This window comes from Biomphalaria glabrata, chromosome 5 (genome assembly GCF_947242115.1).
Source record: "Biomphalaria glabrata chromosome 5, xgBioGlab47.1, whole genome shotgun sequence".
Lineage (NCBI taxonomy): Eukaryota > Metazoa > Mollusca > Gastropoda > Planorbidae > Biomphalaria > Biomphalaria glabrata.
The window spans coordinates 46,513,288-46,528,623 of NC_074715.1; the positions used below are offsets into that span (position 1 = coordinate 46,513,288).

The 15,336-nt window shown below is 38.4% G+C and overlaps 1 protein-coding gene across 1 annotated transcript; it reads right to left on the reverse strand.

Annotated features, from left to right (window-relative positions):
- Positions 1-746: 746 nt before the first annotated feature.
- On the reverse strand, positions 747-15,112 carry LOC129926407 (GLIPR1-like protein 1). The gene is made up of 6 exons (XM_056030104.1): positions 14,994-15,112; positions 13,473-13,693; positions 11,839-12,081; positions 10,455-10,576; positions 6,837-6,940; positions 747-1,035 (listed from the first exon to the last, which is right to left on the reverse strand). Exons 2-6 carry the CDS (start codon positions 13,689-13,691, stop codon positions 1,019-1,021), a joined length of 705 nt encoding a protein of 234 aa, XP_055886079.1. The 5' UTR covers positions 13,692-13,693; positions 14,994-15,112; the 3' UTR covers positions 747-1,018.
- Positions 15,113-15,336: the final 224 nt, after the last annotated feature.

Below are 15,336 nucleotides of genomic sequence, written 5' to 3' on the forward strand. Positions count from 1 at the left end.
ATCAACAAGAACTTCTAAAGGCATATAAGAGTGTTACTTTCTACGGTTATGAACAAGAAGAACATAAAATATACTTTAAAAAAAAAAACAAAGCTTATACGAAGTGTTGTTGTATCAACTAGTCCGGATCAGTCATGTAATTAATTTTGTAATAGATCTAGACCAACAACAATAAATCTGTGTGATTAGAAATATTTTTTACCAATTTACTCTATTTTATGCTTTTAGCTTTCTCGATACGCTATGATCCTACCATTTATCTGGACCCGTTGGGAAAATTAGGGGGAGAAGAAAGACAGGGATATCAGGGCGAATTTTACCTTGATAGTTTTTTAAAAGCATTTATACAAAAAAAAAGGGGGAACGACCTGAAGTTGAACTTATGACTCAAGCCAACATTCTAACCACTCTGCTAACAAGGTGCGTATGAAAAAAAACAATTTTTGGTTTCAAACTTACTTTAAAGCGGCTACCTATAGAGAAAACTAACTCAGCTTATACCACCACCTCAGTCAAGTACAATATCTTTCCCTTGTTTGAGATACCAAACAAATAATCATTTACCAATAGTTAATTAACTAATTTGTTAATTTTTTATATTCTTTTTTGAGATTTTTTGTGCTGTCACGTAAAAGAAATAACTTCAAAATTTCTTTTTGATCCCAGATTGGGTGTCGTTGTAAGTACAAACTTTTTACAAGACAGACAGATGAGTTGATATAAGATTTGTAGAAATATTACATGGATTTAAAAAAAAAGAAGAAATTTATTGGACAATACCTTCCAGTTGTAAACACTCAAACAAAATACTAATATTGCTTACATTTTAACCAAAGCAACATATTTCTGTGTGGCTCTTGCTGTTAAGAGAAAGTTGTTGAATTTATGTTTATGCTAGTATGTAAACAAATCTTCTCATTTACATTTTACTAGATCTATGACTCTTTTTTTTCTTCTTCTTGGTCTGAAGACATTTTGTATTTCCAGACATTTGTTCAGCTTTTCTGTTTCATCATTCTTAGCATCTGCTAGTTTCTGAGGGGAAAGAAAAGAAACACATATTTTATGCTTTTATTTCTTAAACATGTAACTTCATTGAATAAAATGTATAAGCAAACTTTATCAAAATATGCCCCAAAAATTGGTTAACATATTGCAGGTAATTAGTTCAAATTCGTTAGTATTTTTGTAAGGAATAAAACTAAACACAGAAGTTTTAAAGCCTTCTGATACTCTATGTGTGATTATTTGACAAGCAAACAAAAAATTGTCATTTGGTAGAAGGAAGAAATAAAATAGTTCAATCGTTGTTAGAAATTAATGTCAGTGAAATTTGTTCAAGTCCAAATAAGACATGCTCACACAACAAGTTGACGTCACACAACTTATAGACGTCACACTACACATTGACCTCATACTACAAATAGACGTCACACAACTAATAGACGACACACAACTAATAGACGTCACACTACACATCGACCTCATACTACAAATAGACGTCACACAACTAATAAACGTCACACAACTAATAGACGTCACACTACTAATAGACGCCACACAACTAATAGACGCCACACTACACATCGACCTCACACTACAAATAGACGTCACACAACTAATAAACGGCACACAACCAATAGACGTCACACAACTAATAGACGTCACACTACAAATAGACGTCACACTACAAATAGACGTCACACAACTAATAGACGTCACACAACTAATAGACGTCACACAACTAATAGACGCCACACAACATATTGACATCACACAACAAATATACATCACACTACAAATATACATCACACTACAAATATACATCACACTACAAATATACATCACACTACAAATATACATCACACTACACATGGACATTACACTATATATATTGACATCACACAACTAATAGACATCACACTACGGATCTCCAAAACAGGGCTCCACAGTCACATGAAAAGGTGTTTCACGAGATGAACCAAAGTCGTTCTACGACTGAAGGAGGGCCTGTTAGAACCACGAAGAAAACACCACAAGGCGTAACTTTGAAGTTATTGGTTAAAGACTAAGAAAGATTTTAAAATGAAAGCGTGACATAGGTTGCTTCGCCAGGACATTTTATGAAAAGGTTGACAGACGCTCCTATGCGGGACTGTCACGCCTTAAGTCTAGACGTCTGGTCACTTTACGTTGGTGGCACCACTGCTGACCTTTCGTTGTCTATATTCTTTACAATGATTGTCGACGTCAAGATTTCTTTACGCCACTAAGTAATGATAAGTACACTGAGATCTTGGTGGACCCAGGGACAATAAATCTCTATACCGATATGAGCTCAAACCTTTTTTTTTGGACATTTAACCCTATGTAACCTGGCCATTACGTACCCTTCCTGTGGTCTGTGGCATCTTTTTTACGTCTCGAAAGACGCTCTTTTCCCTTTGCAACTTCTTGTGTGACGAAAGAGGGCAATCCTTGATACACAGCTGCGGTCGCAGGTTGGACATATGTAATCACCTGGCGCCGTTGCATTTTCACCCTTCTGTCTGCTTGTGTTGTGTATGGCATCTGCAATCCGAGACCATTCCTTTATGCTCTTTCTCCATGTGGATCTATCCAGTGCTACTTTTTCCAAGCTGCTAGTATCGATTTTGAAGAGCTTCATGTCGCGTTTGCATACATCCGTATAACGTAAAAGTGGGCGACCAGCGGCTCTCCTGCCTTCTATTAGATCGCCATACAGAATGTCTTGTGGAAGTCGACTTACCGGCATTCTACGAACGTGGCCAAGCCAGCCTCGAAGGTGGAAGACATTCAGCTTTTTTTCCTGCCATGAGTAGGTTGACCATGTTTCACTTCCGTATAGCGAAGTGCTCAACACACAGGTCCGGTAGACTAATTCTTTAGTATTGTTAGTCAGCAATATGTTGTCCCACATTCTTTTCTGCAACCGTGAAATGGTGCCCATTGCTTTAGCTATCCTGTTGTTAATGTCTTTATCCAGTAGAGCATTGTTGGATATGATGGAGCCAAGATAGCAAAAGTGATCAATAATTTCTAGTGGTTAGCCATTAATGTTTACTTCAGGTGCAGTATTTGTGTTCTGAACTAGCATCTTAGTCTTGCTTTGGCAAGCAGCAGATAATTTGTCAACCAGGGACTTAAGCGGAAAATCAGAATCAGCCACATTAGCTGCATCATCAGCATACAGAAGTTCCCTGATAAGTATCTTCCTAACCTTGGTTTTTGCCCGCAGCCTTGATACATTATTAAATAGTTTTCCAGAGGATATTGTATGGAGAAACACACTTCCTGTAGTAGTGTAGCTAAAACGCGAGGAAATATACGATCGTCAAATAAAGGGAAGTAGCTCTGTTAATCCTTTTTGTCTATGTTTACAATCAATCAGTGTTAGAGTTAATGCTCTTCTTTTTAAATCTTAAATTACTCCCCACTTACTTTATATATATATAGATAGATCAGATAGGTCTTGATTAGGATATAGGCCCTATTATCGTAATGAATTCAAACCTCTGCTGCCTTGCAGCTATGTCCAAATATAAGAAAGGCTTCGGGAGTCAAGCCTGAGTGGGATTCAGGAGTCGACGATCCTTAGGCTGTTGGCAGAACACAGTGCTTCACCCTGGCAGAACCAGCAACGTCGCTGACATCAAACTGTATCAGCACTTGCCGTTCCTTTGGACACATTAGCTACGTGGAGGGGAACATTGACATTGTTCCAAGCACATCTCATTGCCTTGAGAATGACAGTAAGTCGCTTCGCAACAGAAAGAACACGCACGCACACATACATATATATACACATATATAGCCTACATATATATAAATATACATGCATACACAAACACACACACACACACATATATATATATATGGCTCCTTCTGTCTCGGAAGACAATGGATGCGCCCAGGTGAGTCACTGGCTTTGGTTGAGATGGGGCAGAATCTGGAGTGACTGATCAAGCCAATTCTGGAGCGGCAGAGTTTGCCACAGTTCGTGCTTGTATATGCATCTGTGCTAGGGCTAGCTGACAGGGCAGATTTCTTTCTCTTAGCGGACGCAGCTTCGTTTCTTTCTCTCGGCGAAGTTCGTACCATCGCGTACAGTCTGTCTTCATACTGTCCAGTCTTGGGCTATCTCCTCTCACATACTTTGGTCGATGCCCATGGCTCTCATGTCTCGCTTGCAGACATCTCTGTAGGTTAGTCTTGGGCGGCCCTTGGGCCTGACTCTCTCTGCAAGCTCAGCGTATAGGATGTATTTAGGGATTCTTCCATCTGGCATGCGAGTGACATGACCGAGCCAGCGTAGTCTTCTCTGCTGAAGAAGAGCATAGATGCTGTGCATATTGGAGTCGCAGGCAGCGTAAGTGGGAGCCATTTAATCTGTGCTATTGACGCATGTAAGCCCAGCTCTCACTGCCATAAAGAAGTGTGCTCAGAACGCAGGTTCTTTGTTGCCATAGTCAATTTGGTATTTTCACACACGCTTGGAGAGTTTTGCCATTGCTCCAGAAGCCTTCCCTATTCTTTTTGTCAGCTCAGTGTCTAAATCTAGGTTGCTGGCTAATGTTGTTCCCAAATATGTGAATTCCTGCACCTCGGTAAATGTGTGATTTCCAATAAGTATCACTGGTATTTCTGCGACATCTTGTGCTAGGATTTCGGTTTTTGGAGAGGCTTATTGTAAGGCTAAACTCTAGACAAGCAGCTACCAGTGCATTCACAAGCCTCTGTAGTCCTTCTTGTGAATGAGATATTAGTGCGGCATCATCGGTAAACAGCAGTTCCCTACTCAAGATACGCCGTCTCTTTGTTTAAGCTTTAAGGCGTGCCAGGTTACATAGCTTTCCATCGGATCTACTGTGGATATATACTCCATCTTCCAGGGATTTAACATATATGAGCTGAGCTAGCCAGGAAAACCAATGACTTGGCAGAGTTTAGGTCATTGGTTAATATGCATGACTGAATGCATGACGCGTAGGACGTAATCATCTTCTTTTTTTGAAGTAACGTTTGTATTAGCCTATATAAGATAAGATACAACACATATATAAAACAACTTACAGGTACACAATAATCTGTTGCTTAGCAGTAATGCGCATGACCAATGGTAGACAACTCGAAAATTTTATTCCTTTAAAATTTGTTTGTTTTATTTCCCTTGGAACAAGAAACAGACTAAAAATAGTTTAGTGTTGAAGATTGGATTAGCTAATTATAAAGAGATCGAGTTTGGATCCTTAGAGAGACTAACTACTTTTAAAAAAATTATATTATAAGTTTTGATTGTTTGATATCTCTCAGATATATCTTTCTAATATTCAGACTGATATGTCTCTAGTTCATTGCACTTGATGGTGATGAAAGAAAACATTAGCTGCTTCTTTCTCATCTTTTTTCAAGGGGCCGTTCTCCCATTTAATATTCACTAGTCGACCGGCGGCGCAGCATACGCCGCTATTTTTGCAGTGCCGGCCTAAGGTCACTGCAAACTATGCTACCGCAGTGGGCTTCACACTTTCATAGGACCCGCACTAATTCTAGGTGTATAAATCATTAAATAAATAATTTTATTACTTATAAAAGATTTCCCGCGGCCTCCTGTCAATTTACCAGGAGCTCCTGGAAATCTCCTGAAATTGCAAAATATATGAAAAAGTCCTGGAACTATCCCGAAAGTATTAGAAAATTCATACAAATCTCCTGAAATAGGCCTATATAGACAAATATTGTCATTTTGGGGTGTCATTCAGTACGGAAAACGACAATAATAATAATAATAATCTTTATTATCCGTAAGGAAATTTGTCTTACAATTTGTGCATTACACCAAACAAAAAACATTATAACTATAAGAAACCAAAGTGTACATTCACACCAGACTCACTCATAATTTACATGTGACAAAGTTTATACTAGATTGTTCTTATTTAATGATTTGATTGCCAGGGGAACAAAAGAGTGTTTGTGTCTGTTTGTCTTTGCTATCGGTGTCGTGTATCTCTTTTGTGATGGTAAAATCACAAAATCCTGACACAAAGGGTGATTCTTTATTTTGAGGATCTTGTTAGCTTTTTTATAGATGTTTGTCTCAAACAACTGCCCAAATTGGGTTTGTTTTTTGCCAATGATTTTGCCAGCAGCATTTAGGATTCTATTAAGTTTATTTTTATTTTTAATGCTCAGATTGCCATACCAGGCAGTGATATTGAAACTTAAAATATTGCAGATGTGAGCGTGATAAAACATAGCCAAGGCCTTTTCGCTAACATTAAACGAGGACAGTTTTCTTAGTAGTCGTAATCTTTGCTGCCCTTTTTTGCTGATATAATCAGTATTTGCAGTAAAATGTGCTTCTTAGAAATAGTTTATAATTAGATCGGATGGCTGCCTGGTCGTGTGGTTTGCGCGCTGGACTGTCGTTCGGACTTATCGATGGTCCCGGGTTCAAACCATGCTGCTCCCATCCCACGTCGTCCTGCGGGAGGTTTGGACTAAGAAGTAAACTATCTTCGACTACGATGGAACATCCGAAACATGTCAAACAAAACAGTTTACAACGATCATTAGGTCGGATACAGAAGTGGATAAGAATAGACCTAATTAATCTTTAATTTTTCAACATAAAACATAACCTAATGGTATTTTACCTTATTCCTCAAATTTATCCATTTATTTCATTCAAACTTTCTTTAAATTGCTTGACATATGTCATATGAAAACAAAAAACTCAAAACATTTGTATTCTCTAGTTCTTTTACATTTATCATTTCCCTTTGACATCTACAAGCCTCTAATTGACTTACCAAAGTAACACAAACCATTGTCGCAGTCAGGGTTGGTCGCACTGCACAGGCTGCACTGACCACTAGATGTCCGCTGAAACGGTTGCTGCGATAGGACGTTACCCCTAAAATGTGAAATCATTCAGAGTTCATTACTCAAGAATCTGGTACACAAGTCAAAACACATAACATACTTTTGCCGAATAAAATGCGTTCATTTCAATTGTGTGTGGGAGGTGTGTGGGGGTGTGTTTTACAATTCTTCTTCTCAGTTTACAAATTCTCATGGACAAAACCTCGAAAACGACTCATACGACTTTCCTAGAAATTTGACAGTTTATATGCATCTTTGGGAAAAGAATGACTAGCTAATTGGCCGCACAGGGGAAAATCTGGTTAGACCAGGGGTGGGCAAATTACGGCCCGCGGGCCACATGCGGCCCGCCGAAGTGTTTTATGCGGCCCGCCGACGCCTAAAGAAATCAGGTGTTCCTACACATTACACATATAAAAATGCAAATACATTTAAATAAATAATTGTAAATATCTATAGATCTAGAAATTATTTAAACTTTTGATTCTTATCACTTATCATGAAGAGGCTAAAGAAACATTGTCTTTAAACGTCATTCTAAAAAGTTTAAAGTAAACGAAGATTATTTAAAATGGCAATATTTCGAAACATTCAGTCAAGCCAGTATTTATTCAATTCTATCAAAAACTGTGTTGAAAGTGTTGGGTCGGCTTGTACAAGATGGCAAGTGTATCAACAAATGGAGCTCGTGCTTTGACTAAGAAAAACAGGCTTTTTAAATAAAATAAAGCATTGAATATCAAATATATTGTTGGAATTGATTTCTCAATGATCTTATTATTGGCACAGAGCCAGACTTAGGCATAGATAAACTGATTAGGGTCACCAATTGGTGAGGGCCTTGCAATGACTTCCTTCTTATAAATTTAGAGAAGAAATAGCAAAACTAGTCATCAATGTTATTGTTGAAGTACAATATGTTTTTAATAAATTGAATAATTTTACTTTTGTCGCATTTTTATATTTTATTGAGGCCACCAAATTCACTTTGCCAAGGGCTTCCAATTATCTGCCGGCCATGACTGGCAGTTCCGAGAAGTACTTGAATATTTGGAAACAAAACATTCCGATGTTCGGTAACACAGTAGTATCCGCTGGCCTAGAAGAATATGGAATCTCAAGGAAGAAATAGTTAGGTTCATTGAAGGACATTGACTGTGACTTTGTTACAAATATTTATAATGAAGAATTGAAGACAGACTTCATGTTTATCATTGGAGACATTGCAATGTTTTGTTTGCAAATGAAATGTATCTGCATCTTAAATCTTTTCAAACAAAGTTATTCCACATCTTGAGGCAGCTAGTGAAATCGGGTCTTATCATTTTCCTTAGCTGAAATTATTTCTAGTGAAATTGATGCAATCACAAGACTTATTTGGGTTCCTTGATTGTGGAATTTGAAAGCAAATTGTATGACGTCAAGAACTTGGAACTAGTTTTCAATACCATTTAATGCAGAAGCTGATTTAGCTCTATGATGATATACCTCACAGCAAATTATGACCTGAAAGAGAAATTCCAGTGAGTTCTTCCACAGAAGTTTCATGAGTGCCAGAAGCTGTATTCCCATACTTAAGAAAACTTTGTTGCGAAGCTTTCACATTATTCGGAACCTAATTCTTATGTGAACACGCTATAATTTGTTTGAAAATTATCAAGTGTTCGAACAGATCGATGCTCACTGAATGTAATTTGACAGCAGTCGCAAGAACTAAACAACTAGTAAGCTAGTTCTACAGTTACAGAACATTATGCACGGATGTAAACAGTTAAATGCTTCACATTAAGTACAATTGTGGTGAAATGTTGTAATGTACAAAATAAAAAAAATTATTCGTAAAATTAGTTCAAGAAATTGCTAACTGTTGTTGCAATTCCTAAATTGGGAGTAAAAAAAAAATAAATTATGCGGCCCGCCAGTCCCCAAATTTTTTTAATGCGGCCCTCGGTAGAAAAAGGTTGCCCACCCCTGGGTTAGACCGTTATAAAATATAATGTTCTCAAATTAAATTCGATCTGGAGGTCTATACAATCTTTATCTTAAACACACATACGTCAGCGGGTATTCTTGGGGCGTGTTTTCATTAAAGAGTTCATAAATAGACATTCAGCAACATTTTCAGCACCGTCATTAAGTCTTGATATACAGACCTAGATCTAGCTGTAATAGGCTCTAATTGGGCGATGCAATCTACCTAAATCAGCAATTCGGCCAATGGTCAGACTGGGCTCTATAGCTTTGGTTGGCAGTCAGTCTAGGAGACGGAAACTCTGATATTACACCTACGGCTATCTGTTGTTCGCAGCTGTCTCAGACGTCTGTGCTACTGTGAACTGCATTTAGTTTAAAGAGTGGTATTGGTCTGCACGAGCCAATTATCACTTTAAAAATACTTTGCGCAGGCTGGAGGCAGTGCAGTAATTTATATAATTAGCCCACAAATTATAAGCCTATCACCAAACTAGAATCTTCTGTACTATATATCCTGATGGTTTTGAGTTGAAATACCCCCATACAGAGAGTTTTGAGGTTGAAAACCTCTCTTCTTCAGTTTTATTCTAAAGCAAACTGTTGTCACCAAATTCTATGAGCGTAGCTAAGGGGATTTGAATTTTAAAAAAACAAAAAAACTCCACAGATTTTTTAGCTTACCCCCCCCCCCCCCAAGTGATTTCGATTCGACGATAAAACTTCCCTTTCGATCTAAAATCTAAAACAAACTACAGTCAACTAGTTCCAAGAGCATAGCCAAGTGAGGTTACACATTTCTACTAGTGGCTGGACTCCATTAATAAAGTGCAGTGAATAGTCATCGGCCGAAATTGAAAAAAAAAAACTAAATGTGGCTCAACAAAGATGGCAAAGACGGATTTTAGGAGTCAGTTATAGAGATCGGGTCTCAATTTCTCTCAATCAAGGAAATCTTGTGCCGAACTGGGAGTCGACACCTTAGTAAGGTTGTGACAGAGCGTCGCAAGAGGTCTGCGGGACATGTTTTCCGACAAACTGAATTACACATAATAAGAGTTGCCATGACATGGAGGCCATTACGAGGAAAGCGCATACAGGGACATCCTAGTACAACTTGGCGCCACACTTTCTTCTTTTTCTTCTAGCCAGCTCTTTTGAAGACTATGCCAAGGAAAAATAGTGTGCTGTTTTCTTCAGTTGTTCAGCACTGCCGTACAGGGTGTTGGTTATGTTGGGCTGGAGTGGTAGTGGGGTCTGCTTAAGGTGGATTAGGAAGGGGCATTCAAAAAGGATATGGTTTACGGTTTCATAAGGGTGGGCGCAGTTTTTACAAAGGGGGAGTTGTGTGGGATTTATTTTATTGAGATGGTAATTTAACAGAGGTACGTGTCATGTTCTTAGATGGAAGATTGTAGATTGCTCTGTGTGGAAGCGTGAGGGTGTGGTAAATGTGAAATTGTTTGTGTGTGTGTGTGTAAAAGTGTGTGTGCGCAGTAGCGCGAGTGTGTAAATAATTTAGAAGAAAAGTGTAAAAGTGTGAGGGTGTGTGTGTCTGTGAGTTGACAACTTACGGAGGGTAGTAATAACAAGCCAGAAATATGGCGTCTGGTAAATCTTCCTCGGTCGTCTCCCCTTTCAGCAGCGCACACTCATTGATGGCACAGCCCAAAAACTCGGTTGACGCCCACACCATCTGACGAGGCAAAGATGACAATTAAAATTTAAGATCACTCATTTCATTTTTACTGTAGCGATCGGAGCCCATGACGACCTGCTAACTATTGTAAAAAGACGAAAACTTAAAACCTTTGGTCACATTACAAGATCTACGGGCTCGCAAAGACCTTCCTTCAGGGAACAGTGCCAGGAAAAGGAGAAGAGGCAGACAGAAAAAGCGATGGGAGGACAATATTAAAGAATGGACGGGCCTGCCATTGAGAGAGGTTCTGAACAAGGCAAAAAAAAAAAGGGAGGAATGGAGAAAGACGGTCGACAAATCTTGCCTGGTGCCCCAACGGTCCAACAGACTAAGGGATAGGTAAAGGTAAAGGTAAGACTTCACCAGAGTCTCTTATTGCGAATGGAGCTTCGTTGTTTGTTTAGTACTCCTATCGTTAAAATCAATCCGTTGGTATTCACTTTCTTAAGTTAAACGCTAATAGTATTATTATATTTATTATAGAAGTGCCAGGGTTGAGGCTCATTAAAGGGATCATTGCCCATTTCCTGGTGATATGGAAGGTCTGCAGCCCTCTGGATGCTAAGGGCCGTAAAGGTATCTGCGAAATCAGTTGTACACTCGGTTGATATAGCAACAAGGTATATTTTTATTTTTCTAAATCGACCGCCTGCGGGCAATGGTTATGCTTGCCCTGGATGTGGCAAAATATGTAGGTCACAGCTGGGACTGCGCAGCCACGGCAAATACTGCATTCCTCACTAATCTTCGGACTCGAAGACTAGCCTTATTATTATTATATATTTTTTTAGATAACTTCCATATTATTATTATTATTATTTTATTATTATATTTATTATTATTTTGTAAAAATAAGGTTCAATAATCAACAAATGGTTGGTAGTTCCCAAAATATATTTTAGTCGTTTTATAGACTACCTGTAGAAGTTCAAAAACATTAGCTCCGTTTGAAATTGTGGGAAAAAGGGAACAAAGGATTTTTATTGTAGCGGAAGCAAAACAAATTCTTGATGTATTTCAACCATTTCTAGCCTACATCACATCAATTAGACGCAGGATGGCTGCCTGGTCGTGCTATATGCGCGCTTGACTGTCGTTCGAACTTCCTGGATTCATGCCATAACCGCTGCCATCCCCCGTCGTCCTGCGGCAGGTTTTAACTAGCACGGAAACATTTTACCAGATACCCCTCTCTCCCTTCACTGGCCCACAAAAGTGATTGGACCGTTTGTGTAGTGTCTCTGTCTACGTCATACCTGTGTGTAATGACAGCAGGTTGTCTTATTCTCAGAACAACAATCTATGAAGCCAGTCGGACTGGGCATGATGTTGTACTGTTCCAGGTGCCAGGCAATGAGGGCGTTGTCCACAGTGCTCTCTGGGGTGGTCTTGAAGTTGCTGCGGTACAGGTTCTCTCCCCACTGGGGATTGTTCTGGTGCTTGAAGTCGCATCCTTTCACCCAGCGACCGGCTTCTTGTGACAACGCCGTTGACCAATCCTTGAACAACAAAAAGGTAGATACAAGATCAAATATAGACATATTTTTTAAACTTTATGCAAAATAACTTTCTAAACTTTGTAGGCCTACCTCTGTTCTTTTACTTCATTCATTTATAACTTTTAGATCACCAGCACTATAAACACGATTAAGGTAACGGAATCTGATGGACAAGGTAGTTGAGTATCCTTAGGCATAGGCAAACAAGGCAGCCGCCTAGGGCCTCCAAATGGTGTGGCCTCGACAGAACTCAATAAAATTATTTTAGAGAAGAAACAGCGAAACTTGTCTCCCAGTGCTATTGCTGGAGTACACTAGGTTTTCAATCAATTGCGTAATTTTATTTTTTCGCTGTTTATTTTTTGTCTATATCATTTGGGGCCACAAAATTCACTTCGCCTAGGCCTCCAATTTTATAAGTCCGACACTGTGAAAACAGTCTGTTCCTGTAATTGTCTATATACTAATAATAACCATAATTTCTTGTCTTGTTCGAATTTTTCATCCATATTGTTTTTGTAAAGTAGTAACGCTGAGGTTGTCAATTGTAGTCAAACTGAATTTCCATTTGACTGGATCAATAAAATTATCTTATCTTATAAAATACAGACGTTACTTTAAAAAAAGAAGACGATTACGTCCTACCCGTGTCCCTAAGTCAATCTAGTCATGCATGTTAATTTATATGGCGCTGTAAGTGAACACATAATGTAGGCGCTATGACGAAGCAACAGACTTAAAAAAACAAGAGTTATAATGACCAAATTGTCTTCAACAGTTTTTAACAGGTAGTTGTTCATATTATTCTTAGATGAAGTACTAGGCTACCAGTTAGGCTTAAATAAATATATGCAACTTGTTTTGTGACTCTGATTTGATGAAATAATTTATTTTCATGAGAACTGATGGCAGGTATTGGCTATTAGGACAATTATAATTTAGTTTCTGTGGACAATTTAAAAAATAGTGTGGCCAGTAAAAAAAGGGCAACCTTGACCTTCCTTGGGTAGGCCTATTTATATCAGGGAACTTAATCCATTCCCACAATCCCAAGTAAAAATAAAATCCAGTGCATTCAATCATAACCATTCGTTACAGAAGGCCTCAACACTGACCTGCAACGTCACAACCTGTGGGCAGTTTAGACCAATTGCTCGTTGTCACGTCGTACAGACCTATAAAGTGGCAACGAGCTATTGGTCTAAACTGCCCACATGTTGTGACGTTGCAGGTCAGTGTTCAGGCCTTCTATAACAATTGGTCTCGATTCGATAGATGTCGATGTCTTGACTTTTGAAAAGGCAATCTAGCATTTCACCACTGAACTATATAAGACATGAATAAAATATGAACTATTGGTTCTATTAAAATGGCCTAGATCTAGAGCCTACCAAACGATTCATGTCTCCAGCCAATCTCTCGTCTCGTCTGTAATCGTTGTGAAGACGGAGCAACAGAATTTTGATGTCCTCGCTGATTCCTGTGTCCACTGTAAGATTGGTCGGCATGGTGGGGTCAAAGCTTTGAGCCAAGGACCTGTCCCAGACTTGAACCAGCATTACCAGGACAGTGACCGGTAGCTGGCGAGGCAACATTACCATGATCTTCATTTCTGTAAAGTGAAATATGTTTTTGAATTGTATTTATATTTCGTCTTCTGAGAATTTTTTTTTAAAAACTGTGTTGAATAAATGTTTGTAAATCTCACACAAAACTAAGTAAATAAATTAGAAACGCTGCCCCCCCCCCACATATCCAACTGAATTAATTGAAATGTAACAAGCTCCAACAAAAACAAAAAAACAAAACACAAAAACAATATAGAGTCAAATGAACATAACAAAATACGTTTCAATTTAAAACTTCTCATGATTGAAATATAAAAATTATACCGATGCCTGCATACTTTATAAAGTTAAATGTAATGGGATATAAACATTTCATTTCTATGACTCGGATCCATCTATGAAGAATCGCGGTAACTTTCAAGGCTTCAAATCCATACAGAAAAACATATAGGACCCAGACCACCTTCTTTTAAGTACAGTCTCATCATTTCTTGATTTTCATCTTAAGCCATTTAGCTTTTTATTCCCTTGCAGCGGAGTTTGTTTTCAGAATTTTCTTACAGAGTCTTTGCTGTTTAGACTTAGTAAGTTTGGGATAGGAGACGGATGTTATATTATTGTAATCGCACTTCTAGCTCTCAAAAGATTTCCTCTACTTGCATCACACCTTGGCCTTCGATCCGGATAATAGTATGATATTTCAACCCCCCACATTCAATAGAAGCGCTATAGCTAAGTACACACCCAGATTTACCATATAATATAAGATTTCTCATTAAGAAAACAAAGTGGAAGAGGAAACGCTATAAACGCATTAGTAACAAGTCATAAAATGTCAAAAAGCATTCTACATAATCATATTTATATATAAAATATTTAATTGGGGATGAAATGACCGGGGATGAAATGACCGGGAGATGAAATGACCGGGAGATGAAATGACCGGGAGATGAAGTGACCATGGGATGAAATGACCGGGAGATGAAGTGACCATGGGATGAAATGACCGGGGATGAAATGACCGGTCACCACGTAAGCCTACCTCAAAGCTGTTTATGCATACTTTACCGAGAGGCCTGAATAAGCTACAGTCCCAAAAACATCTTCTCAGACTCTAGGACTGGGCATTTGATTAACCAGTGTATTCAGTATTACAGGAAGCGGTAGGATTGTATCTATTTATATCGGCACTAGGTTAATGGATGATGTGTTTCTGCTACTTTAAAAATAAGTTTAAAGAATGCCTACATTCAATAAAAAGAATGTGTAAGACAAAATTGTAAATAAAAAAAAATATGCTTAACAACACAACTTTAAAGGTGAAACACTTAAATATTTACTCACCTGTATTAATGTTTCTATGTTTTACTAGTGGCACTGATGAAGTGCAGACTGGCACGGTCTCCAAACACAACAGTTGTGGCCCCTGCCAATATTTATCATACTTGTGTCCCTTGTTTAATATTTATATCAGCCTACTGTCACTCAATCATCCGCCTTTTGTTCCTCATCATTAAAGATGGACCTATGGGTAAGATGAGGTGGTGGACATGTTTATGGTGGAATGTTGCGACGTAATAACCGCTCTATTATTATATCGTCTGCTAACAGATGTTCAACTGGACTCTAGTAATACTATAAACTGTTGGTCCATTTTCCCTAAAATTGAAAAGACTTGTACGCAGAC